Source organism: Rattus norvegicus, chromosome 15 (assembly GCF_036323735.1).
Source record: "Rattus norvegicus strain BN/NHsdMcwi chromosome 15, GRCr8, whole genome shotgun sequence".
NCBI lineage: Eukaryota > Metazoa > Chordata > Mammalia > Rodentia > Muridae > Rattus > Rattus norvegicus.
In genome coordinates this window covers 27,401,663-27,427,743 of record NC_086033.1, presented here as the reverse complement: position 1 = coordinate 27,427,743, position 26,081 = coordinate 27,401,663, and the positions used below count along the sequence as shown (strand labels likewise).

The window sequence follows — 26,081 nt, the reverse complement described above, 5'->3', positions numbered from 1 at the left end:
TAACATGCTATATAAACAACTCATTTAGTATGGCTAAATTCCATGTCCTACTAATTTTATGTCAGTATTTCTGCTCTGGGTTCTGTTTCTCCCTCCCATAACATTTTGAATCACATTGCTATAGTTCACACCTTAGTCATCTTGTTAGGTAGTATTCAGAGGAGAAATTTATTGGAAGGTTATCAGGTGGGGTCTCAAAATTAAGAAGGTTTAAAGGTGATCTGAAAGCAAGGGAGGTATGCCCACAGAGACCAGAGTCATAACGCTCATCAGTCAGGCTCTGTGGGCGGAGCTTTCCGTCCAAGGTCTCATGCTCCGTTATCTCACAGAAAATAACAAAGGAGTCCATCTCCAGTGTCTGCCTCTTTTCTGGACTCCATAGCAGCCTCCTGACTGGCCCCATGTCTTCTGTTCTTCCATTCCACAAAGCCAGAGTTAGAAAACTAAACTTAGTTCTGTTGTGTCATTCGTTTGTCTCTGTGGCTTCCTATTAACCTGGAAGAAAATACTCTATAATGTCTGGCCCTTACTAGCCTCCGACTTTATCTCTGTTCAGTCTTCTGTGATTAATACTGTGGCAGGACTGAACCACAGAACCATGTGACTGACACACACTGCCTTTCATTTTCATGCTTTTGTTTCGCCTTCCCTCCCACCATCTCTGCTGCTTGAGTATTCCTTTCATATGGTCCACTTTAACCTATCTCTTACAATTTAAGAAACTACTTCCTGATCTTGTTCTCTTCAATTAATTCCCTTCTCACGTCCCTGCAGTGACCTCTGCTGTTATATCACCGTCTTGTGTTATAACTGTTTATACTGCCCACTTGGTATTTTTCTTATGGTGCTTACTGTTTACCTTCTTCAACATATACACGAATCTAACAGGAACAGGGATTATATCTTTTTCTTTCATCTTTCTCCTCTCCTCTCTGTCTTGTTTTTTGTTTGTATTTGGTTTTTTTAAAAAACAAAAAAACAGCAAAACAAGATCACATTTAACTCAAGCTAGCCTTGTTGCTGCCTCCCTCTCACGAGCTAGAATTACAGGCATATAGCATCGTGCTGATGGGCAGGGATTATTTATTTTTGGGAATACTATTACTTAGTAGTATACTGTCTACTCAGTAAATGTTTAGATAACTGGGCACAGTAGTTCTGAAATTATGGCTATTATCTCAGCACTAGGGAGGCTGAGGCAGGAGAAGTTTGTGGCAATCTTGAGATGCAATAGTGAGTTCCAAGGCAATCTGGACTGTGTACTGTGAGGCCTTGATTCAGACAACAAGAGTTGAGGTAATGAAAGAAGAGATGGAGATCTCAGGACATAAGATTTTGATGCAGGAAATGAAGGGTGGTATACAATTTAAATACAGCAGTATTGACTAGATCTGAAAGAGAAAAAATAAAGATATTGCAACTTCACATTTTGACTAGCATGTAAATGTATATATCAAATAACCGTGGAAGCTAGGACAAAGAAGACAAGGTGTGCTATTACATTTTGCTTTGTTTTCACTTAGCATCCTGAGTGTAGACTTGCCTCAGACAGCTACAGGAATAACAGGCCCTCTTTACAAGTTCTTTCTTTTTTTTTTTTTAATCATGTCAAGCCAGGAGAGGAAGAGAGGAAGAGAGGTAGAGAGGGAGGGAGGGAGGGAGGGAGGGAGGGAGGGAGGGAGAGAGAGAGAGAGAGAGAGAGAGAGAGAGAGAGAGAGAGAGATCTTTACAAGTTCTTAAGCATGAAGTTCATTTGGTCAAATTGTGAACTAGGGAATTAATGCAGTGACAGGATGGATTAGAAGGAAGAAAGATCAACTTTGAGACTTCTACGTAAGGAACTCAATAAAAAGAGTAGGCAGCAGAGTTAGAAGCCACAACTTTGCTGCTTAGTTCCTTAGTCGGATCCTTCCATGGCTCGGTTTTCTCGTCTATTCAAAGTGGTTGACTTATATAGCGCATTGCGGGCCCTGAAGTCTGTCCTAGTACATTGCAGTAGTGTCAGTAGGACTTGGCAGTTAATTGGATGCTAAGTACGAAGGAGGTTTCAGAGCCAAAGTGAATAGGAAGTCTTAACACTACTACAGTCTGAGAGTTCCTATTTAGTGGTAGTTAACACTGGGATCTTTAAAAGTAGCGGGTCTAAGTTCAAGTTGGTCCTTTTTTTTTTTTTTTTTTTCTGGTTCTGAGCCCAAAGTACAGAAAAATAAGATTCCCGTGTTCTTTCAGAGTAAACAGTGGTCCTGAGTGAAGCAGCTGTTTTTTTTACTTTGGAAGACTTAAGCTTCGATACCCTCACTATGGTGCTAGTCTGCTTCTCCACACCAGGAGTGGGCGGTGATAGCTAAGTCAAATGGACTGTTTGGAGAAAAGGAGGATGGGAGTAGGACTGGGTGTGTATTTGGGAGGGCACCGAGCCAGAGAATTGTTAGAGGCACCTGAGCTAACTTTATGGAAGCATAAGTGTCAGGCATGCAAGCCAGCTTCCTGGATTGTAGCACATAGTGTCTTATCTTGGAAAGGCGAAAGTCTGAGTCCCCAACTGTTCCTCCCCCACCCCACCCCAGTAGTGCCTGGGCACCTTGTGCTGGGGAGTGGGAGGGAGTGACAGGGCCGCCGGAAGACAGGGGTTCTAGAGGGAGGCGGAGCTGGCCTGGTGCAGAACACCTCCCTGGAGTTCTACTCGGATATTTGAGCGGTGTGGGTGTCAAGAATCAATCATTGGGATTGCTCTCCTGCACCTTCGTTTTCAGGCAAGCTGCAGGCTTGGTCTTGGCCCTAGAAACCGGATAGGCCTCTCTGTGCACTCTCAACCTAACCTGCGGGGGAAGGGAGCTGCTTCTAGTCCCGCCCTTGCGCTGTTTTGCGTTTCTGCGCCTTTGGTTGAGTGGCAGTGGGTCTTAGCCAATGAGAGTGTGGGGCGGGCAAGCGCATCAAGTTAGGTTGCGTAGAAGGAGGGGAACTGGTGCTGGAGAGACAGCGAGAAGGGAACCGGCCCCACGGCCACCGCAGGTAAAGCCACCTTTGCCTCCCACCGGGGTGAGGTGCAGGGCTTTTTCACCTTCAGGGCTTGCTCGGCCTCTCAGACTGCAGCTTGCGCCCTAACCTTGCTGCTTCCCTGGGCATCACACCCCCACCCCCACCCCTCGTATCTTCTCGTCTTGACCATCCCCACCTCGGAGGATGCCCCCGATAGCTCCCTCGCTCAAGTGCATGTACTTCAACTCCATTTGGTGGCTCCAGTTGCCCGAAGTCTTCCGCCGGAGCCTCTGCCTGCCTCTGCCGTATGGGCCTTAATGGCACTAACCCCGGCAGTGAGAGCAGGTAATGTACCCGGCCCCCTTGCCACCCCCACCTCCAGTAGCGTTTTCCTCTCCATCAATTCTACTTCCTTTCCCCTTCTGAGTAACATAATTTCTACAGTTTCCCTCTTGCCCTTTGAAAATACATGCTTTTAGGTTTCATGGTTGGCTATTTGGCTTTCCCTGTTTTTAACGAAGTGCTCTCTGTTACCAGCCATATTTGCCCTCAAATATCTACACCCTTAATTTAGTTGTGTCTTTTCCTTCAGTTATTAGAAAACAGAAACAGAGTTGCCACTCATTTGACAGAATGAGAAGGCAGAGAAAATGGCCCAAGATCTCCATTTATTTGAGGAAGCCTGAGGGCTCCAAGTTAATAGCTCCATTTCTTGTGTTCTGTGTCTTTCCATCCTGATCATTCTTTGACCTCAACTTAATAATTTCATTCACTTGGGTGTCTCTTGCTCATTTATCTTTAAGTTTTGAGATTCTCTGAGTTGCACAAATGTTTCAATGCTATAGTTTGTTTGTTTGTTTGTTTGTTTTTTAGTGCTCCCCTGCTATTACATATTTTTTTTTCTGCTGTCGTTATTTTATTTTCAAGGTATTTCTTGTTTAAGTCAAGCTTCCCCTATCTGTCCTGTGTTTTAATAGCTGGAGTTTATGTCTGTCTCTAGCTCATCCTTCTGAAAATGATTAACAAAGCTTATATTTTGAAGTAAAATACTTTTCCCCCTCTGAATCTGAGCACAGAGGTTAGGTAGGCATGAACAGTGCTTTCTAAACCTGTATACCACGGAAAAAGTATTGCTCAATGTGACATCTGTTCATTATTTTCTAAGGATGGATAGGATAGAGAAGTCTATCAATGGAGAATCTGTATCTGTAGTTTATATAAATGTTGAAATGATTTCTTTTATAGTGCTTCTCTTTCTTTGTAACAATCAACTATGATAAACGTCCTCTTGGGATAATGTAAGAACTCTTACCCCAGCCCTGAGATACTAGTGACTTTCTTCATGCAGCTGTCTTTCTTTCTACTTACATCAGCTCCCTGTTTACAGATCTTACAGATCACAATTTTGTACACTCGTGTTGCCAATAATTGAAACCACAAAATATAAAACTGCAAATACACTTAAAAACTACGCTTTTGACCACACCTTCCTGTGCCATAAGCCCTTTCTCGGTGCACATAGTGCATGTGCCTTCTACCCTATTTGCAGTCACTGTTTTGCTGGAAAGAATGAGGATGTTAGACTAGAATTTAAAGTCTGTTGTGATAAGACAGGCAAGGTTGAGGCAAAACACAAGGACCAGAGAGTTGGAACATGGAGGCTCCAGAAATAAAAGAACTGTGTGGAAGGTGGTAAGCCTGTAGAACAAGGACCTCCAAGACAACAGATACTGTTCTGCCAGTATCTGTTTGATTTAAAGTGTATAGATAGGTGTCCTTGGATTTCAACTGAACTTTTGTTCTTTTTCTTCTCCACTTCCAATCCCCAGGGTTTGTGTCATACAGGCTGTATACTAATTTTGATTATGGGAAGTTATTAAGTACAGCCACTAAATCCTAACTGTCCTTTAGGGCACATACATGTGCTTCTCCTTTGGCAGTGGTAGGTTAGGACTGTTGTCATTCTTAATAAGAGAAAAGTCTGATGTTACTTCATTCATTACCTACTAGTTGCTTTACATTAAAACCTCTACAACATCCATTCATTTTTATTTTACCAGTGTTTGAACTGTAGAAAGAAAATTCATAAAATATATATGCTTGTAAGCTAAGTTACATATTGTTGCAGGCAGGATGACACACAGGTAATAAAAGATCGGGAGCAATGAATAAAGTTAGAAGTGTGAGGAGTTTGAGATGGGAGCTAGGTTTTGCTTTGGTGCAATTGAAGGAATTGAGATGTAATAATACACTATCCTGTGGGATTATGTAGCTGCAAGGATTTGAGCTAGGGTTGTTTTTGAGACACTTTCGTTATATACCCTTGTCCTCAAACTCATAGAGGTCCTCCTGTCTCAGCCTCAAAAGTTCTGCAGTTGCAGGGTAAGCTACCACACCTGGCAAGACTTTTGAGTTCTTGAATCTAGACTGACCAAGTAGAGAGCACAAATTTGGTTAGAAAGCCAGGTAAGGGCTCATGCCTAGAATCTTAGCACTCAGGAAACTGAGGCAGGTGGCTGATTGTGAGTTTGTGGCTCCCCTGTGCTACAAAGACCATGGTTGTTTTTTTGTTTTTGTTTTGTTTTGTTTTGTTTTTAATTAAAGCCCAGCAGTGGTGGCAAATGTCTACAGAGTCCAGGACAGTTAAGGCTACATAGAGAAACCCCTGTCTCAAAAAACAAACAAAAAGAAATTGTCTCAAGGAATCTCATACCTGTGCTTTCTAGTGTGACTGTCTTTCTCTCTTAACCTTCATGCTTAAGCCTACACTTAAACATCTTTATTTCACACACACAAGTTTGGGAAGCAAGAACCAATGTTAATGCACTGATTTTTTTAAAGCTTAATAAATAATTGAGTCATATGTAGGTAAAGAAGTAACTCAGAAAAAAGTGCAATTACTGTTTCTTATTAAAAAGTGCCTTCTTTTTGCGGGGTGATGGTGGTGCACACCTTAATCCAGCACTTGGGAGGCAGAGGCAGGTGGAAATCTATGAGTTCAAGCCCAGCCTGATCTACAGAGTGAGTTCTAGGACAGCAGGGTACACAGAGAAACCCTGTCTTGAAAAACAAACCAAACAAAATAAAAAGTGCCATCTTTGGTCCTGTCTTGTAGTGCAGACCTGAAATCACGGGTCCTTGGGAAGCACATATAGGAAAAGCACAAGTTCAGGGCCTGCCTAGTCTACAGAGTGAGTTCAAGGCCAGCCTGTACAACTCAGTGAGAATGTCTAAATAAAGTCAAATGAGGGATGCAGACACAACTCATTCAGTAAGAGCTTTCCCGCTCCCACATGGAGTCTTACAGCTCCAGTTTCAAAAGATCTAATGCCCCCTTCTGACCTGCAGGCAGCAGGCATGCACGTGGTGCAGTGACATACATATAAACACAAATTTTAAAGAAATATATATTTTTGAGTCAGATCTCTGTTTAGCCTTGGTTATTTATCCTGGAATTCACTGTGTACAGTGGCCTAAAAATCAAAAATATCTTCCAGTCTCTGTTTCCCAAGTGCTGGGATTAAAAGTGTATGCTACCATTCTTGGTCCAAAATTTAAATTTAAATTTAAAAAAAAAAAAAAGGTCAGATTAGCTCTGTGGTGATGTTCTTTCTTGATGTCCTCAAAGCCTAGGTTCAGTTACCAGTATTGCAAATTGAAAAATGAAATTTCTTCTGGACAAAGTGACAGATGTATACTCTTAGACCTTTGAAGACCGATGCAGAAAGATTGTCAAAGCTCAGAGTCAGGAAGACTGTCTTACATAGAGTTTTCTTTTAAAGACCTTTGCTTGAATTTGGCCCCTTACTGGGGAGGTGGGAGTAGAATGCAGTAACAAGGTATTACGAAGTGTATATCTTTATATAAATTATCAGTGTGTAAAGTGTAGTTAGTAGAAGTTTTCACTGTACTAGTGTTTATGTCAGAACTATCAGCATACCCACCATACGAGTTCTTGTTGCTGTTTTAAAACAGCATTTAGCTAGAGGTGTCTACTGTAATTTCTCTGAGAGTGAGTAGATCTAAGATCATAGATGGCACAGTGGGGTATAACTAGTTTACAGAAAGGTGAGACTTAAGGAAATGTGTGAAATGACTGAATAGGTTTTTCATTAACTAAAGAAATATGCATAACTATGCTTGTTGCCATTTTGGGTAATTTGTGAGCAAATATTAGAAGTTGGAATGAGCTGCTGAAATATAGTTTGGCCAAGAATAGGAATTGATACAGATCTTAAGACTTGAAAAGTGTTCAGTTAATGCAAGCCCAGAATAGATACTGACCTACATTATATTTTATAAAGATAACTGGAAACCTATTATCTCAACACTTAGGAGGCTGAAGCAGGAGCATTACAAGTTTGAGGCTATCCTGGGATATCCTCTGTCTTCCCACCCCCACACACATGTGCACACCCACATACAGTTTTACTAACACATGCACACAGATAGTTGGAAATTATATTTATTATATTTATATCATTATATTTCTGACTGATTTCTTATTTGATGCCTTTAGATAGCTAGAAAAAGGATCTTATCAAGGAATGTTTTCTTGTAATGTCATCGACATTATATGCTCTTTTAAGAAATGCTTTAAAAGGTTTATTATTGTTATGGATGTTTGTGTGTGGGTGTACAAGCCATGGTGCATGAGTGGAGGTCATAGGACAACTTTGTTTAGTCAGTTCTCTCCTCTTACCTTTAAGTGAGTTTGGGGGATTGAACTCAGGTCACCAGGCTGTAGAGCAAGTACCTTCACCCACTGATCCATCTCACCAGCTCAAGGACAAATACCTTTTCCATGTATGTTGCTGTGCATATATTTCAGTTATTTGTTTTCTCTGTGTGGGTGTTTTGTCTCCATGTTTGTCTGTGCACCATGAGCATGCCTCATGGCCACAAAGGCCAGAAGAGGACAGTAGACACCCTGGGATCGAAGTTACAGGTGGTGGTGAGTCTCCTTGTGAGTGCTGGAAAACCTCGGTCCTCTGGAAAAGTAGTCAGTGCTCTTATGAGTCACCTCTCTCTCCTCTTTACCGTTTTTTCTGTATTACGTGGTTTTATACATTTCCTTTGTTTCTCCCTAAATGTTCATGAACTTAATGCCAAGGATATGGAATTTATCAATATATCATTTATGGGGCAGTTTTTCAAGATAGGAGGATTTTAAATTCTCATGTTAGTATCAAAGAATACAGTGAATAGTCAAGGATATCTGTGAAGACTGAATAGTTTATTCCAGTAATATGAACAGATATTATCATTGGGTCACTCCTGTGTGTTGTCCTGCAGCTTTCTTGGGGATCCACAGGAAGTAAGACAGTTTTCACCATCAAGGATCTTTCTCTTAGGAGCTGGGTCATAGCACATTCTTCTGGAGGGTGACCCATAATTGCTCATTTTTATAAACTTATGACACTTTCCTCAAACATGTCAGACAAGCCTCTTGAGAAGATGGTAATTTCTATAACTTGTACAAAGGAATGGCTTGGGCATTCTCAGAATATGGGCAAGAATCTCAAGTCACATATGCTTTGCTTTAAATAAGATGTACTGCTGTGGTATTTAAAGCGAGTATAAGATAGGGTCATCACAAATTGCTGGGTTAAAGAAGAGCTTTGGGGACTGGAGAGATGGCTCAGCGGTTAAGAGCACTGACTGCTCTTCCAAAGGTTCTGAGTCCAAATCCCAGCAACCACATGGTGGCTCACAACCATCTGTAATGGGATCTGATGCCCTCTTCTGGTGTGTCTGAAGACACCTGCAGTGTACTCATATATAATAAATAAATAAATCTTTAAAAAAAAAAAAAAAGAAGAAGAGCTTTGGGGTGATGGCTTCCTCTCCTGGGAAGGCCGTGTGGAATGGAGGGAAGGCGCGGAGGAGGCTGTGTTTCAAGTATAGACCAAAGTAGGCACAAGAATTTATCAAGTGAACTGTGCCAGGTAGGGATACAGGATATGTATAGGTAAGAGTTAAGAGAAAAACGTTGGGTATATAAGTTAGGATTGAAATGCTGAGTCTCTTGCAAAGAAAATTTTTAATCTTATTGGCACAACTCTAAAATATATAAATAACATTTCTATAAAGGTAGATTAAAGTTTCTGGATATACTGTTATAAATTTTCCTTTTGATCCAAGTACTTCTACCTATGACTGGTAAAACTAAGCCACCCATTAGGTATGTAAGAAAGACATTGAAAAATACATTAGCACAAAGTGCTGTATATAAACGTTCAGTAAGCAGTGTTGGGGAAACTATCCTGGGTTCAGCTCACATTGTGTTAGAATCTTGGTTACAGGTGGCTTTTATCAGTCTAGAAAGAAAGAAGTATCTGGATCAAAAGGAGAATTGATAACGGTATTTCCAGAAACTTTAATCTATATTGAAATGTTCTCGATATTTTTTAGAGTTGTGCCAGTGTAACAGTGGGTGAATATAAACTTCCTTATCATCATCATCTTAAAATAATTGTAGAAAGAAATGGACAAACAAATTTAATGTTTTTGGGGGGAGTTGGGGGAATTTTTTGTTTTTATTTCTCTGGCTTTTTGAGACAGTGCCTCACTTTGTAGCTCTGACTAGCCGACCTGGAACTTACAGGGAGCCTCCTGCCTCTGCCTCCCAAGTAATGAGCTCAAAGCATGGGCCACCACACCCAACAAGCTAAATGTTCTTGATAGACAGAAACATCAAGATGTGGAGATGTAAGGGTCTAAAGGGGGTTTGTTTCTTCTTAGTTTTTAGTTTTGAGACAGAAATGTGGGTTCTCTTTACCGTGTGTCCATCTACACAGTTCCTCATATTGTCCTCTTATTACTTTAATGTAAATGGATATTAAGGTGGTACCATAGAATTTTTCATTGAAATCACCAACTTTTCTTGTTTTTCATTTATATTCCATCACAGGAGTTCCATCTTCTCCCTCTGAAGACTTAGCTGTCTTGCTCCATGAAGTTCAGGACAATCTGACATGCCCTTGATTCTTGTCTCTTCATTTGAAGAATAGTCCTCATCCATTGTGTACATTTTTTTGTTAATAGGGAAGGGGAGGGGAGAAAGAGTTCCCCCCCTCCCCTTCCCTCCCCAGAACTTCAACAAATATCCTTTATTACTTTACCAAGATGGCAGACCCCATCATGGATCTGTTTGATGACCCAAACTTATTTGGCCTGGATTCTTTGACTGATGACAGCTTTAATCAGGTCACTCAAGACCCCATTGAAGAAGCACTTGGACTGCCAAGTTCTCTGGACTCCTTGGATCAGATGAACCAAGATGGTGGAAGTGGTGATGTGGGGAATTCATCAGCAAGTGACCTGGTTCCCCCACCAGAGGAAACAGCTTCCACTGAACTTCCCAAAGAATCCACAGCTCCAGCTCCAGAATCCTTAACCTTGCATGATTATACCACTCAGCCCACCAGCCAGGAGCAGCCAGCCCAACCTGTCTTGCAGACATCAACACCAACATCAGGACTTTTGCAGGTCTCTAAGAGCCAGGAGATCCTGAGCCAAGGGAATCCTTTCATGGGTGTCTCTGCCACAGCTGTCTCCCCCAGTAATACTGGAGGACAGCCATCTCAGTCAGCTCCTAAGATTGTTATTCTTAAAGCTCCACCAAACTCCTCAGTCACAGGTGCCCATGTGGCACAAATTCAGGCCCAAGGTATCACCAGTACAGCTCAGCCCCTAGTGGCTGGCACAGCCAATGGTGGAAAAGTCACTTTTACCAAAGTGCTTACTGGTACACCCCTCCGACCAGGTGTATCCATTGTCTCTGGTAATACAGTGCTGGCCACGAAGGTCCCTGGGAACCAGGCTGCTGTTCAGCGCATTGTCCAGCCAAGCCGACCAGTAAAGCAGCTAGTTCTCCAGCCAGTTAAGGGTTCCGCTCCTGCTGGAAATCCCGGGGCTACCGGGCCCCCCCTGAAGCCTGCAGTTACACTGACATCTACACCTGCCCAGGTGACTTGAGTGAAACAGGGAGGTGAATTGTTGTTTCATAGAGGACCTCAGAACAGTGATGGTGGGAAAGGAGGAACATAGTTTATAAGAACTGTTTATAGGAAAGTCTGTTTAGATCTGTCTTGCAGGGTATGAGGTGTTTGGGACAGTCTTCTAGCCAGGGCTGCTCTCAAATCCATGGCAGTCTTCCTGCCTTAGTCTCTAAGTGTTGGGGGGTTATAGGCACTAACCACTATGCCTTACTGCCTTTGTTTTTCACCAGTGAGCTTGGACAGTCACTTCCTTAATTGGTAGGTGGAGTAGTTAGTGTTAATGTGCCTCTCATCTCTTATCACATGCTGCACTGTACCTACCTGGTACTGTATACAGTGCACAGCTTAGTCTTCAGGGAGACATGGATATTAAGCAAAAATTCACAGTAAATGTATGCTGTAAGTTGTCATTGAAAATAGAGGATGTTCTGAGAACATATATTTGCAATACTTATAAGTGCTCTATCTTCCATTTATTGATTTATTTATTTATTGAGACAGATTCTTGTGGTGTAGCCCAGGCTGGCCTGGAATTCTATATAGCCAAGGAAGGCTGACCGCAAACTTGATCGACTTTCCTCCACCTTCTTACTGCTGGGATTAGAGGTGTGTGCTGTCACACCAGCTGTGGGGGTTTTGGTTTGTTTTTGAGAGGTTCTCACTATGTAGGAATCTAGGCTGACCTCAAGCTCGGCAGTCCTTCCTCTCAGCCTCCTGATGCTAAGATTACACACGCACAAGCCATTGCACCTTTTTCTCCTATTCTCAATAATACTCCTCTCCTCTTACTACTCAGCATCATAGAAAGCTCTGAATAGAGGATCAGAAGAGTTGGGAACTGTCGTGAGCATTAAGGCTAATGGAACCGATGTGGAGGCATGGTTTCATTTCACTTTATGGATTTTTGTCCTGATTTCCAAACATTAAATGACAGCCTTAGATAGCTATCAAGTTTTGTGTGTGGGGGTGTGTGTGTCTGTATCTGTGTCTGTGTATGTGATAGGCTTAATACCTACTGGGCAGAGGTGTTACAGAAAAGATGCTACTTTTCTGTATTCTCTGTAGAAAAGAAGAGATACTGGAAGGGCAACAAAAATTGATTTTCTGACATTCTGTTCTATGAGTCTCAAATGAAGAAAGCTGGTATAAATAGTTCTGTATGTAATATTCTTTAATGTTTCTCTTTGATTTCCTTTTTCATTGTAGGGTGAATCGAAACGCATCACTTTGGTCCTTCAGCAGCCACAGTCCGGAGGTCCCCAAGGACATCGGCATGTTGTGTTAGGGAGTCTACCCGGCAAGATAGTGTTACAGGGCAACCAACTGGCAGCCTTGACTCAAGCCAAGAGTGCTCAGGGGCAGCCTGCCAAAGTAGTCACCATCCAACTGCAGGTGCAGCAGCCACAGCAAAAGATCCAGATTGTACCACAGCCCCCATCATCACAGCCACAGCCACAGCCGCCACCCTCAGCCCAACCATTGACCCTGTCCTCTGTACAGCAGGCTCAGATAATGGGACCAGGCCAAAACCCAGGACAGAGACTTTCTGTACCGCTCAAGATGGTGCTGCAGCCACAGGTGAGTGACTTGAGAAGGAAGAGAAAGGAAACACCCCTTACTCTCTTGTCACTGCCTTCAGTAACCGTTGTTGCTTACGACAGGAAGTTCTAAACACCTTGGAACTGAGGTGTAGATTTTTACTTCACCCATGGAAACCTTGTTTTGATTAAATCATGCAAAGATTAAGAATTATTGTTGAGTTTGTGGTGATGATTTCTGTAATATTTGTCTTTAAAATATGTGTAGTCTTTTCTTTATTATAATACTGTGGGGGTTCGGAGGGGAGACTGGGCTTGAGCTGTTTTGCATAGAATGACTGTGTCCCCTCAAGAAAAAAAGAGGCAGGCATGGTCCTTAATTCCAGTCTTCAGTGGGGAGGCATAGGCAGATGCATCTGGGTTGAGGCCAGCCTGACCAATATAGTGAGTTGGAACAGCCATAGCTACATAATAGATTCTGTCTCAAATGAATGAATAGGTAAAAAATTAAGGAAAGGGTGATTTGAAATTACCTCTTGACACAGTTGATGGAAAAAACAATGCATTCTGTACAATGTGAAGAAGTTTGGATCTCAAGCACTAGTGTGAACAGCCTGTGATCTCAGCACCAAGGAGATGGTGTTGTGAGGGTCCACAGCGCTTTCTGGTCAGCTAGTCTAGCCAGTCAGTGAAGTGCAGTTAGAGAGCCTATCTTAAGTGAGGTGATTCACACCTTTAATCCCAGCACCTAGAAGGCAGAGCTCAGAGTACAAGGCCAGCCTGGTCTACATTTTATGCTCTAGGCCGGTTAGGACTATATAGGGAGATCATATCTTTTTGTTTTGTTCTGTTCTGTTTTGTTTCAGACAGGGTTTCTCTCTGTAGCCCCAGCTCTCTTGGAATTTACTTTGTAGACCAGGCTGGCTTTGAACTCAGAGATCCACCTACCTCTGCCTGAGAACATATCTTTAAAAAGAAATAAATAAAAATGGAAAGCAATTGAGGGAGACACAGAAAGGAAAGTTGTCCTTTAGTCCCCCATGTGCATGTACACACTCAAACATGTATGTACACATATAGCACACACAAATATATAAATGGGACTGAGTAAATGACTCTGTGGGTAAGAGTAATTGCTGTGCAAGCATGAGGGCCTGCATTCAGATGCTTAGCATCTGCAATAAAACTGTGTGTGTCAGGCAGTGGGGCACACGTATCTAATCCCAGAATTCAGGAAACAGAGGCAGGTGGATATCTGAGTTTGAGGCCATCCTGGTCTAAAGAATGAGTTCCAGGACAGCCAGAGCTACACAGAGAAACCTTGACTTAGAAAAAACAAAACCAAAAAAAAAAAAAAAAAAAAAGGTGGGTCTAGCAGAGACATAGACAGGTAATCCCTGTAGGAGGTTAAAGAGAAGATCTTTGGGACTTAGTTACTAGCTTATCTTCAGGTTTAGGGAGAAGCTGTCTTGATGGGAATTAGATCAACAAAGAACACCCATCATCCTAGTTTGTACCATGTACAAATTGATTTTTTAATGTAATTATGTCTAATTTAAAGGATGAAGAAATATTTAACAAGACTGGTAAAATGACTTAGTGATTAAGAGCACTTCCTGCTTTTTGAGAGGATCTGAGTTCAGTTCCCAGGACCCACATCAAGTGGCTGTAACTCCAGCTCCTAGGGATAGAATATAACTCTAACTCTGAGGGCACCTGCACAAAAGTGCATATGTACACACACACACACACACACACACACACACACACACACACACACACACACACGATAAAAGGACTCCAACGGAATGATTCGGACTTTTGAATATTTAGGACAAAGATCTCTGTTATTGTGTAAGTTGTAAGTCTTCTAAAATAGTGAATATGAAAACAATGACAAAAGCAAAAGAATATATAAAGTTCAATTTACTACAATTTTTTTTTTCTCATTGGAAACCACATGTTATTTTCAGATGGATCTAGGTTCAGTGAGTCTTAACCCTGGGCCTAATTTTTAAGCATATATACCTCGTTTGTGTTTTGTTCGTATGAGTGTGCATATGTGTAACAGACAGTATATCATCATGTAACCCTTTGCTGGCCTGGAACTTAACTATAGAGACCAGCTTGACCTTGAACTACTGGGCAATCAATTGTCTTTCCTCTGTCCCAAGTGCTGGGATTGCAGGCCTGTGCCCCCTTATCTGGCTGAGTATACCTAGTTTTATTTAGGCCATGATTTAAATTGCAAACATGTTGAAACTGTAGTGTCTTTGTTTTTCCAGGCTGGCTCTTCTCAGGGAGCCTCTTCTGGACTCTCTGTGGTTAAAGTTCTAAGTGCCAGTGAAGTGGCAGCCCTGTCATCACCAGCAAGCTGTGCCCCTCACACTGCAGGGAAGACTGGAATGGAGGAGAACCGCAGGCTTGAGCACCAGAAAAAGCAAGAAAAAGCAAATCGGATTGTGGCAGAGGCCATTGCTAGGGCCCGGGCCAGGGGTGAGCAAAACATACCTCGAGTCCTGAATGAGGATGAGCTGCCTAGTGTCCGGCCAGAAGAGGAGGGTGAAAAGAAACGCAGGAAGAAGAGCAGTGGAGAAAGGCTGAAGGAAGAGAAGCCAAAGAAAAGCAAGACTGCTGCTGCCTCCAAAACAAAGGGCAAGAGTAAGCTAAAGTGAGTGCTCCTGCTGCCCCTTGGTGCCGGGGAGCACCCTGCTGTGAAAACATCAGGACAGGCTGTGTACAGCAGCTACACAGCTCCCCGCAGGCCCATAAGAGAACCCAAAGGTGCAGGACACATCAATAGCTCAGACGCCACTTTGCACATTGCCAATATTTTATCACTGTCACATTAAAGAGATTTCTCAGTGTCCCTATCACCACCTCATAAGAGAGCTGCTGGACACTGCTTTCCTAGCCTTAAGGCTCAGTCACTGTCCCCAGTAGACCTCGTTTGAGGGAGTGTGACTTGTTGGTTCTTGTTGCAATCTTGATTTGTTTTTTTGTTTTTTTTTTTTTCTTTTATTACTTGGAGCTACTTTCTTATTAGCTTCTGCTCTGTATGTTCTTCAGGCTGTATAGCCTTTTCCACCTTATTAAAAAACCACGTTGGGTAGGCTGGAGAGATGATTCGGCAGTGAAGAATGCCGCAGCTCTTACAGACGTCCGGAATGCAGTTCCCAGTACTGTGTGGCAGCTTACAACCTATAACTCCTAGTGAGGGGATCTGATGCCCTCTTTCAGCTTCTGCAAGCACCAGGCATGCAGCTGGTACACCTACAGATATGCAGGCAAACACTTTCCATATAAAATAATACATCTTTAAAAAAGTAATAAGAAATAAAAGAATTAAGTTTCATCCCTGTTATTTGGTCCTCAGTAAAAAGTCAGGACAAAGTTATCCTTACAAGCTGAGGGCTACCTTCTCAGACAACTGTACTCTGCAGTGTTTGTACCATATAGACTGGAAAGTCAGATGTTTTTATTTTCTTTTAGACCCAGATGTTTCTGTCTGGAAGTTTAGTATATGACAGTTAGATTAATAATGTCTGCTTACCCATAAAGTATCCTTGCCTTCACTGAGAATGGACTTGGTCTTTCCTCTTAGCACCATCACTCCTGTAGTGGGCAAAAAGAGAAAGCGTAACACATCGTCTGACAACTCTGATGTGGAGGTCATGCCTGCACAGTCGCCCCGGGAGGACGAAGAGAGCAGCATCCAGGTAAGGGACCTTCAAGAAGGGTTGGGGATTTAGCTCAGTGGTAGAGTACTTGCCTAGCAAGCACAAGGCCCTGGGTTCGATCCTCAGCTCCGGGAAAAAAAAAAAAAAAAAAAAAGAAAGGGACCTTCAAGAACTTAGTGAAACATAATCATTCTGTCTCCGAGGGTCTGACATAAAATTAGTCAGTTCTCACTCCCCAAATCTCTTGTGTTCCAAAAACTGACAGACCATGCAAGTCCGTGATGCAGTGCAGGTGGCTGTAGGGAGTACTTTTCCTCCCTTGTAGAGCCGTTCAGCTATCCCTTTGCTGCACGTTTTCTGCACTTGCTGTTTCTGACAAGAGCTCTGGGTGGTTAGGCACAGAGTTTGGGTTGTCTGTCTTTCTGTCTATGAAGATGAAAGACAGAAGAAATGGAAAGCCAGACAGAAGAAGCTCAGCCTCCAGTTCTCATTTGCTGCCTGGCAGTGCTGTCTGTGGCTACAGTTTATAACCACAGAGAGAATTGAGATTTGCTGATTAAGACTGTTAGCATTGTGAAGTCCTTCCCTGTTGAGTGTGAGGTTCTAGGGAATCAGTAGGGCTTGTCCTCCAGTTTCTGGTCCTTGCTAATAGAACTCAGCTGGATTGAATTCAACATTAGTAAGAGGAAGTTTGGAGTAAATGAACAGATCGTCTCTCTTAACTTAAAAAACAAGTTATTTTATGTATATGAGTGCTTGCTTGCATATGTATATGTGTGTCTTGTGAATGCCTAGTACCCAGAGAGGTCACAAAGGGGAGTTGGGTCCACTGCAGTAGGGTATTACAGAATGCGTCACCATGTGGGCTGGGAATTGACTATGGGTCTTCTGGAAGACCAGCTAGTGCTCTTATAGCCCCTTTTCTGCTTTTTATATGGAATGTTTATTTTTCGTTTGTATGTACGTGTGTGTGTGTGTGTGTGTGTGTGTGTGTGTGTGTGTGTGTGTGTGTGTGTGTGTGTGTGTGTGTTGAAAAGACATAGGAGGATGTTGAGTGTCCTGTTCCTTTGAGACAGCATCTGTCAGTAACTTGAAGCGAAGGATAGCAGCCAGCAAGCCCTCTGCCCGCCCAGCTTTTTATGTGAATGCTAGGGTCTTGAATTCAGGCCATCATGCTTATAAGAGCAGCAAGTACCCTACCACTGAGCTGCTTTTTCAGCCCACATTTTCCTTCCTTTCCTTTTTTATCTTTTTCCCTTTCTTCCGGGCTTTGGACTGGTGTCCCACATCCCCGACTCTGCATGAAGCAGAGGTAAATGTGACCTGCCGCGTCTGCTCTCCTTCCAAGGCCAGGCGTAAGCCACCCTCCTGGCTGATTTTACACTGAAGTGATTTCCTGCCTCAGCCTTCCGCAGCCCTAGGTTTACAGGCTCGAGCCATCACATCCACCTCTCTCTTTAGACAGTCTTGCTTTGTTGCCCCCACAGGCCTCAAATTTATAATCTTTCTGCTTTATCATTCTAAGTGCTAAGATTACCCACGCCTTCTGGCCTCCAAGGTCACCAGGCACACACATGGTGTTTATAATACTTACAGACAAACACTCATACACACAAAATAAGAATAAACTTTTTAGAGTATTTTATTTTAGAGTATTTTATTTTTAGAGTATTTATTTATTTTTCTGTGTATTGGTGTTTTGTCTGCATGAGTATCTGTATACCACATGTGGGCAGTGCCAGTGGAAGCCAGAAGAGGTGTTACATCCCTAAAACTGGAGTTAGAGACGGTGGTCAGCTGCCATGTGAGTACCAGGCACTGAACCCAGGTCCTCTAGAAGAGCCACCAGTAACCACTGAGCCACCTCTCCAGCCAGTCTAAGATCAAGAAACGTGACTCAAAGAAAGATTGTTAGCTAAACTTACAGTTAGTGGCGCATGCCCATGATCTCTGTGCTCGGGGGCAGAGGCAAGTGGATCTCTGTGAGTTCAAGGTCACCCTATCTACAGAGTGAGTTTTAAGACAGCCTGGGTTATGTAGAGAAAGATCCTGCCTCAAAACAACCAATAAACAAAACTAAAAAGTTAAGAAATGAAGAAAGGAAAGAAGGAAGGAAGAAAAGAAAAAAAGAGAAAGAAAGGAGTGTTAACTAAAGAAGTGACATAATAGTACATATCAATTTGTATTTTGTCGAAACCTCAAGGACCAATGAGATGGTTCATAGGGTAAAAGTTTGCCATGCAGGCCTGACTACCCGAGTTTCACACCTAAACCCATGGTAGAAGAAGAGAACTGACATGCACATCCACAAAAGCTGTTCTCTGACACCTGAACTTAGACACACACAATATAACAAAAGTAAATAAGATACAGGAGAAAAAGGAAACAAAACCTCTAACTACAAACAGATGTGCCCGACGAGCTCCTGCTCTGTAGCATGTAGGGAGTCACTGTGGCGAGGCTCCTACTTGAATTCCTTAGAGCCCCTTAGCAGGCACTGACAGGGTAGGCTTCCTGACTGTTGTTAAAACAATCGTGCAGAAGTCTGTGTGAAGGCATAACTATGTCATTACCACAGTTTGGTTTATGTTTTCATGAGACTGTTGGAATCAAATGTACATCTATTAGCATAAGCAAATTAATACTTTTAAAAGTGTTTCCTTGGAAAGGTTGCATAGGTGTAATAACACCAGTACATGGGAGATAAGAGGCCTGAGAGTTCAGGGCTCACCTGGAGCACAGATACACAGCTCACTCTCTCAAAAACTGTTCTCACCTTGAGAGTCTGAGCAATTTACTATGTGTCCTCTACAGAAGAGACGTTCAAACCGCCAAGTTAAGCGAAAAAAATATACAGAGGACCTGGATATAAAGATAACAGATGATGAAGAGGAGGAGGAGGTCGATGTTACTGGTCCAATAAAACCCGAGCCCATCCTCCCAGAACCAGTGCCAGAGCCTGATGGGGAGACTCTGCCTTCCATGCAGTTCTTTGTGGTAAGCTGACGTTGGCTGTTTCAGAGCTTGCCTGTGTCTGTTTGTCTGTCTGTGTGTCTGTATGTCTGTATCTGCAACCCAGGCAGCAGTTCTCTTGCCTTTGTCTCAGCCTCTTACTGGAGTGAACTACCACACCCAGTTTTGTTTTTTCATCCACTAGTTGATTGACAGCATCTTTTGCCACAGGAGAATCCCAGTGAAGAAGACGCAGCTATTGTGGACAAAGTGCTTTCCATGCGAGTTGTGAAGAAAGAGGTGAGGCCTATCTGTCTTCAGTGTCATTTACAGTATCTTTAATGTAAGTCTTTACTTTTAAAGATTTACCTATTTTTCCAATTATGGGTATTCTCTACTAGTGAGTTAACATTCGTGGTTCCTAAGTTTTATTTAACGAGTACCTTTGAATCACAGAATAAATTGCTAGTGTGTAGTTACAAGAGATGCTATAAGGGCAGGTTGGTGGTGGCGCACACCTTTAGTCCCAGCACTAGGGAGGCAGAGGCAGGTTCTCTTGAGTTCAAGGACAGCCAGGGCTACACAGAGCAAAGCCCAGTCTTGACCCACCACCTTCCAGTAAAGCAGAGAGATGGTACATGAAAACCAGCTACAACAGTGTCATGGCCTCTTTCACTACTCCGCTGACAGTGCATGAAAACTTTATTTCTCAGCTCTCAGACCTTTAGTACTGGATTAGTTCCTTGACCAATGAAATATTCAGGAAACATGAGGATGAAGTACTGCCATGTGTAGGTGAAATTAAAAGATCTATCTTTGATAAGTATATGACTATCATTTCTGTATTTCTTCCCAGCTTCCTTCTGGACAGTACACTGAGGCTGAGGAATTCTTTGTCAAGTACAAGAACTAGTAAGTTACATGTAGTCAGAGCTGTTCACCCTGAATGTAGAGGCTATGGGAGGGCCTCTCATGGAGACTACTGCTCACTCTAAATCCACAGGCTGTGGAGGCCTTCCCTACCCCCTTATTTTATTCTGTTACAGTTTGTTTTCTAAGAGCTGGTCTGAAATTTTCAGTAGTTGCAATGAAAATTTGCAGAAAGTGGGGTGAGAGCAGTTTTAAAGGCCTTATTTCTCTGAACTGTAGTTTGGAAACAAACAGAATCAGCAACACTTAAGTGTGCTAATGTGGTATCTAGGTGTACCCCAGAAAAGGTGGTTTGTATGCATTCAGGTTTAAGGAACACTGACCTAAGCCGTCTCCTATTAAAGCCCACGTTTGTCTCACCTGTCGGCGAGGTCTGTGTGGTCTCCAGATCACAGTGCTAGAGTGCTGGGTTCCACTTCTCACAGAATGACCGGCTGTCTCCGCCCACTGCAGCTCCTATCTGCACTGTGAATGGGCAACTATCTCCCAGCTGGAGAAGGACAAGAGGATCCATCAGAAGCTAAAGCGCTTCAAGACGAAAATGGCTCAGATGAGGCACTTCTTTCATGAAGTAAGCAGACGGTGTCGACGTTCCATTTTAAGCTTTCACTGGTTTTGTTTCTGCTTAGTTTGGTTTGGGTTTGGGTTTTGTTGGGACAACAGGGTTTCACTGTATCATCCAGGCTGTCAGAGTTGCCTTCCTGCCTTTACCTCCCAAATGTTGGTACAGAAGTGTACACGTGGCCTTCCCTTTCTTTCCTAGCACAAATTAATTACCAGGCTGTCAGCCTGCAGAGACATGCTCTGTTTGTGTAGATTGTGTAGAGGTTTCCTTGTAATCGTTGCCATGCTTTTGTTTTCCTAGGTTTAATTATGGTCTGGATTAGCTCTAACAGTTCAGTACTGTGAGACAGTAGTAAGTCAGGCCGGGTGGAGTGTTTTTCAGGAGGAATGGTAAAGTAGCCTCGTCTTCAGCAGCTTCTCCTCTCTCGAATACTGCACTTAGCTAGCTTAGGCTCTTTAGAGACAGCTATCTTACTTTGAGAAAACATTTTTTTGTTTGTTTGGTTGGTTTGTTTATTAATGAGACAATCTTGTGTAGCCCAGGCTAACTCACTGACTCCCTTCTGGTCCTCTGTCCTCCGGTGTCGCCTTTACCTTACTGCTAGGATCATAGGCATTGCCCCGCCATTCATGCGTGGTGGGGATGTAGCCCATGGCTTTCTGCATGCCGAACAAGCACTCTATCAACTGAGCTTCCTCTCCAGTCTGAGAAAGCTTCTTAAATCAAATTTCTAATCTAGTATTGGTAAAAAATAGTAATAAAGGAACTTTAATTTCTTATATCTTCAGTTACTACCAAATAAACTTTGAAACTACATAAACAAGGAAATATATTTAACAATTTAGTAGTGGGTTTGGAGAGTTTGACTTTCAATCACAGTGTGTAAGCAGAAGAGGGAGTGAAAAACAGCTGAGGAAATGGAGGTGGCACTGCGGGAAACACTTGGGAAAGCTTGGATCTGAAGAAGTGTTAATTGCTTTATGAAATATATAGACACGTTTGTACGTTTCAGGCACTGTTTCAGCAGACAGAATGCTAAGAAGGCTAGGAGTCCAGGTCTTGTATGGAGACAGTAGCCCCTGTTAGGGAAAAGAGTCTATCTCTGGGAATAGGTGAAAGAATTGGTTTTAATGCTGTGAACCTACACAATTCCCATTAGTTTTTGTTTTTGTTTTTTTTTTTTTTTACCTGTAAAGATAAAATAGAAAGGTATAGGCAGGTTACTGGACAGTGGCAGTGGCTTTGCTGCCTTACCGTGTGGCTTCATAACTCACTAGGATGAAGAGCCTTTCAATCCAGACTACGTCGAGGTGGACAGGATACTGGACGAGTCTCACAGTGTGGACAAGGATAATGGTGAGGTGAGTTGGGCGCAGAGAGTATGAGAAGCCGCTGCAGATCTCGTCTGTTTGCTTGCCAATCCTTTATTTTTCAGATGTGGCCGAAAAATCCCTTGGACTGAAAAGGTATTTCTGAATTTCTTTTGTGGGTTTCTTAGCAATAAATACAGTGGGAAGGCAAAGGAGTAGAAGAGGCAGAAGTAGCTGTGCCAGGGATCTTAGAGCCTCCTCTAGGCTCTGAGGAAGATGCTCCACACTGATTCTTAAATCATTGAGTATAAAAGCACTTGAACAGGTTTCTAGCTTCTGTATTTCCTGATCTCACATTCGTCAGTACCTTTCATTTCTCATTTTGGCCCCATCCACATACTGTTTCAAGTTGCTTTTCTGGGAATTTTTTTTATTTTTCATAAAATGGTTTGGATTAAATCTACAGATTGAGGATATATTCTTTTTATTTTCAACTACTTGGAAGTCTTGTAGATTTCCTGTTTGATTCTCCAAAGAGTCACACAACATCTAAGCCAAAGATGAGCTCACTCATGTCTTAAAATTACAGTTGGACAACAAACTTCCTTTTTTTGAAAAGCTTCACTTTTTGCTTCAAGCCATTGCTGACTTAGCTTCACACTTCTTGTGACAGTGACAGAGAAGAGTGCCATCAGCACTAAGTTGTAAGCTAGATTTCCTAGCTATGCAATTCTACCACGTCACTCCAACAGGATCTGTAACATTTGCATGTTTTACGTTTCTCAGTCTTAAGAATAACTCAGAGCCTTAGATACACTGGGCCTGTTAATATTTTAATGTCTTCAGATTCTAGTAAGTATAGAATGTATATTCTCCTCATGGGTTGAGTGTGCACGGTGTTGTGTTCTGGAAGTGACTGGAGAATAGGCAAATCGTTAGGAAGTTTGCTGCCCCTAGATTCTCATCATTTTCAGGATCTCGACTTTTCCTACCTCGGCAGTCTTACGTTCCTATTGCCACACTTAGCCTTCCAAAAGTAATGGCCTTTTGTTCAAACCCTTAAAGTGCAGTTGGCATGTTACTAAAAGTGTTTTGGTGTTTTGATATTATAGTTAATGTTCCCAATATTTGACAGTAATATTTTGTGTATCCTTTCCCTCCTAAAATAGATTTGATTTTCATCTGTTTTGTATTAGCTAACAGTGGAACTAGTATATTCTTCACAAAAATAAGCTAATATGCTGGAAATAAGTGATTTATACAAAAGGTTTTGGCCAAGTGATGACTAAAATCATTGTAGTAAAGAAAGAAGGAGCCATTGGCACTCCTGTGACCTATGCCTGTTGAGGTATTTCACACTTAGTGGTAGCTATTTCAGAGAGGATCCTGTAAATTGATAATTAAGAGATTCCTATTGAGCACACTATGCCTAACACCCTGCTTCCCTTTGACTTTTTTGTTTTTGTTTTTTCTTTTTTTGAGAATGTGTTTCTTTGTCTCCTTGGCTGTCCTACACTTAGCTCTGTAGACCAGGTTAACCTAGGACTCATATCCTGTGTGCTGGGTTAGTGGTGTAGGCTATGCTTAGTATGTCTAATTGCTTTATATAAGCCTTTAGTAGAAATGCCATCACAGGAGTGAACGATCATCTTTTATTTTATTTTTGTAGTACCTGGGATCAAACCCAGGGCAGTAAACATGCTGGGTCCAGAGCCCCACGGTGACTATCTTGAGTTGCAAAAGCAGGAGTGGTATTACAAATACACACATCTGAGCACTTCCTGCAGTGGATGTGTAGGACAGGACTGGTTGGAGTGTCAGCATCTCTCCCTGGAGCCTGTGATTGGTGGATTCGGCCGGCGTTTAGCACTTTAAAACTGATACTTTGGAATCTGGTTTAGAGTCAAGTCTTACCCTTTAATCACTGCTGCACTGGCTTTCTTTTCTCCTAGCCTGTAATCTACTACCTGGTAAAATGGTGCTCTCTGCCCTATGAGGACAGTACGTGGGAGCTAAAAGAGGATGTTGACGAGGGCAAGATTCGGGAATTTAAACGGATCCAGTCAAGGCATCCAGAACTCAAAAGGGTGGTAGGTACATTTGGATTTAGAAGACAAATGTAGTGTAAAGGACTATTATATTAAGACTTTATTTTTCTTTTCCTATGTACAGAAGTTTTTATTGGTTTAGCTTTCTGTTATGGAAATTCTCTTAACATGTAAGAAAGGGTTATACCAGTCATTAAGGAAAAATTAATGGATGTTTGATCCTGTATCTTATTTTAAATCAAATTACACATCACATCTAGAGCTTCAACAGGCAGAAGTGGAAGACCAGTAAGCTTGCTCAGACACAATGGTCTTTACTTCAGTTTGGTTGTATTTTGTGATGTCCTCACTGTCTAGATTTAAGCTTTATAGCACATGTCTGCCTTTCAGCTACTTGAGATGTTGAGATGTTAAAAGCATAAGGTCAGCCTAGACAGGATAATGGAGATACTGTCCCCAGAACAGGGCACAAAGTGTCTTATTTATTTGGTTCATTGATTGTTTAGTTTTTAAGACAGGGTGGCTCTGTGTAGCCTTGCTGTCCTGGAACTCGCTCTATAAATCTGGCTGACCTAAAACCCAGAGATCCAGCTGCCTCTGCCTCCCGAGTCCTGAGATTAAAGGTGTATGCTATGAAGAGATTCTTCAAGGCTTGGAAACCAGGGTCCCTCCTGGTTCATCCCTGTGAGTACAGGGATTACAGGCATGCATCACTGAACCCAGTTTCCTTTAAGGACTTAAATTTCTTTCTTTCCCCTTTTTTTTTCTTTTTTAATATTTATTTTATGTATATGTGCGATTTCTCTGCATACCAGAAGAAGGCATTGAATCCATGGCTCTACAGTTATAAACTACTGAGAGCTGCTGTGTGAATGCTAGAATTCAATAAACTCAGAACCTCTGGAAGAGAAGGCAGTGAGTGGTCTTCACACTTGAACTCTCTCTCCAGCCCTCTAAATATTTTAAAAGTAGTTTTCTGGCATCATTCTGAAATATCCAGTGGGCTGTCTTTCTTTTAAAAATAATATACATTCATGAATACAAATGTATTTCACAAGTCATAACCCACTGTTCCACTAATTCAAAGTTTTTACTTTTTAGAATCGTCCACAGGCAAATGCCTGGAAGAAATTGGAGTTGTCACATGAATATAAAAACAGAAACCAATTACGGGAGTATCAGTTAGAAGGGGTCAACTGGCTTCTCTTTAATTGGTATAACAGGTAAAGAACAAAGTGAGCTCATAACATGGAGGCTTAGTCTGGGAATTATTTTTAGACATTTTCTAAAAATAATTTTTCCCTAGGTAGTTTTTTTAAAGATGATAAATTTTTGGCATGTTCTTCTCCCCATTCCCCAAAATCTACAGGCAGAACTGCATCCTGGCTGATGAAATGGGATTAGGCAAAACCATTCAGTCCATTGCCTTCTTGCAGGAGGTATATAATGTGGGCATCCATGGTCCCTTTTTGGTCATTGCTCCATTGTCCACCATTACTAACTGGGAGCGAGAATTTAATACCTGGACAGAGATGAACACTATTGTGTACCATGGCAGCCTGGCCAGCCGGCAGATGATTCAGCAATATGAAATGTACTGTAAAGATTCACGGGTGAGTTGTATGCCTTGGGAATGCTGTGCTTAGAGAAAATAAGGCCAGGGCCCAAGTGTCTCGGGGCCTACATGCAAGTTAAGTAAGGGTGCTCACTCAGGCGCATGATTCCATGATTTAAGGTCTTCTGTGTGGTGTGGGCAGACGTGGCATGTCACTGAGCATTCCGACTCAGTACATGAATACATTACTTAGGAGAGCTGGCTTGTTTGCTTTGAGTCAACCATCCTTGCTGTACAGCCTAGACTGGCCTCAGCTTCCTGAAGGCTGACGTGAAGGCGCCACAGCACCCCGCCGATACATGTGTTTTCAGTAGAGTTCTGGTGACATTGCTGTGTTTTGAAGTACTTTTTAGAGAAATAAGCTTAAGCATGGAAATAAACTAAAATGTGCATTTGCCCTTTATTTTTTAAACAACTGAAATTTTAACAGAAGATGCTTTTTCTAAGGGAAAAGTTTTGAA

The 26,081-nt window shown here is 42.3% G+C and overlaps 1 protein-coding gene across 7 annotated transcripts in view; it reads left to right on the top strand.

Moving 5' to 3' along the window:
- The window catches only part of Chd8 (chromodomain helicase DNA binding protein 8), a 59,675-nt gene that overhangs the window by 11,216 nt on the left and 22,378 nt on the right, over positions 1–26,081 (top strand). For 5 of the 7 annotated variants that reach the window (XM_063274617.1, XM_006251912.5, XM_006251908.5 and 2 more), the window contains 12 exons: positions 9,893–10,950; positions 12,189–12,560; positions 14,806–15,191; positions 16,125–16,239; positions 19,015–19,197; positions 19,384–19,452; positions 20,009–20,064; positions 20,536–20,653; positions 21,925–22,008; positions 23,910–24,047; positions 25,107–25,228; positions 25,375–25,618. In XM_063274617.1, coding sequence (XP_063130687.1) covers positions 10,108–10,950; positions 12,189–12,560; positions 14,806–15,191; positions 16,125–16,239; positions 19,015–19,197; positions 19,384–19,452; positions 20,009–20,064; positions 20,536–20,653; positions 21,925–22,008; positions 23,910–24,047; positions 25,107–25,228; positions 25,375–25,618 — 2,730 coding nt within the window. In that variant the 5' untranslated portion in view covers positions 9,893–10,107. Of the gene's footprint in view, positions 1–2,165; positions 3,325–9,892; positions 10,951–12,188; positions 12,561–14,805; positions 15,192–16,124; positions 16,240–19,014; positions 19,198–19,383; positions 19,453–20,008; positions 20,065–20,535; positions 20,654–21,924; positions 22,009–23,909; positions 24,048–25,106; positions 25,229–25,374; positions 25,619–26,081 lie in introns of those variants that run through there. The other 2 variants (XM_006251910.5, XM_006251909.5) reach the window with 2 other exon arrangements.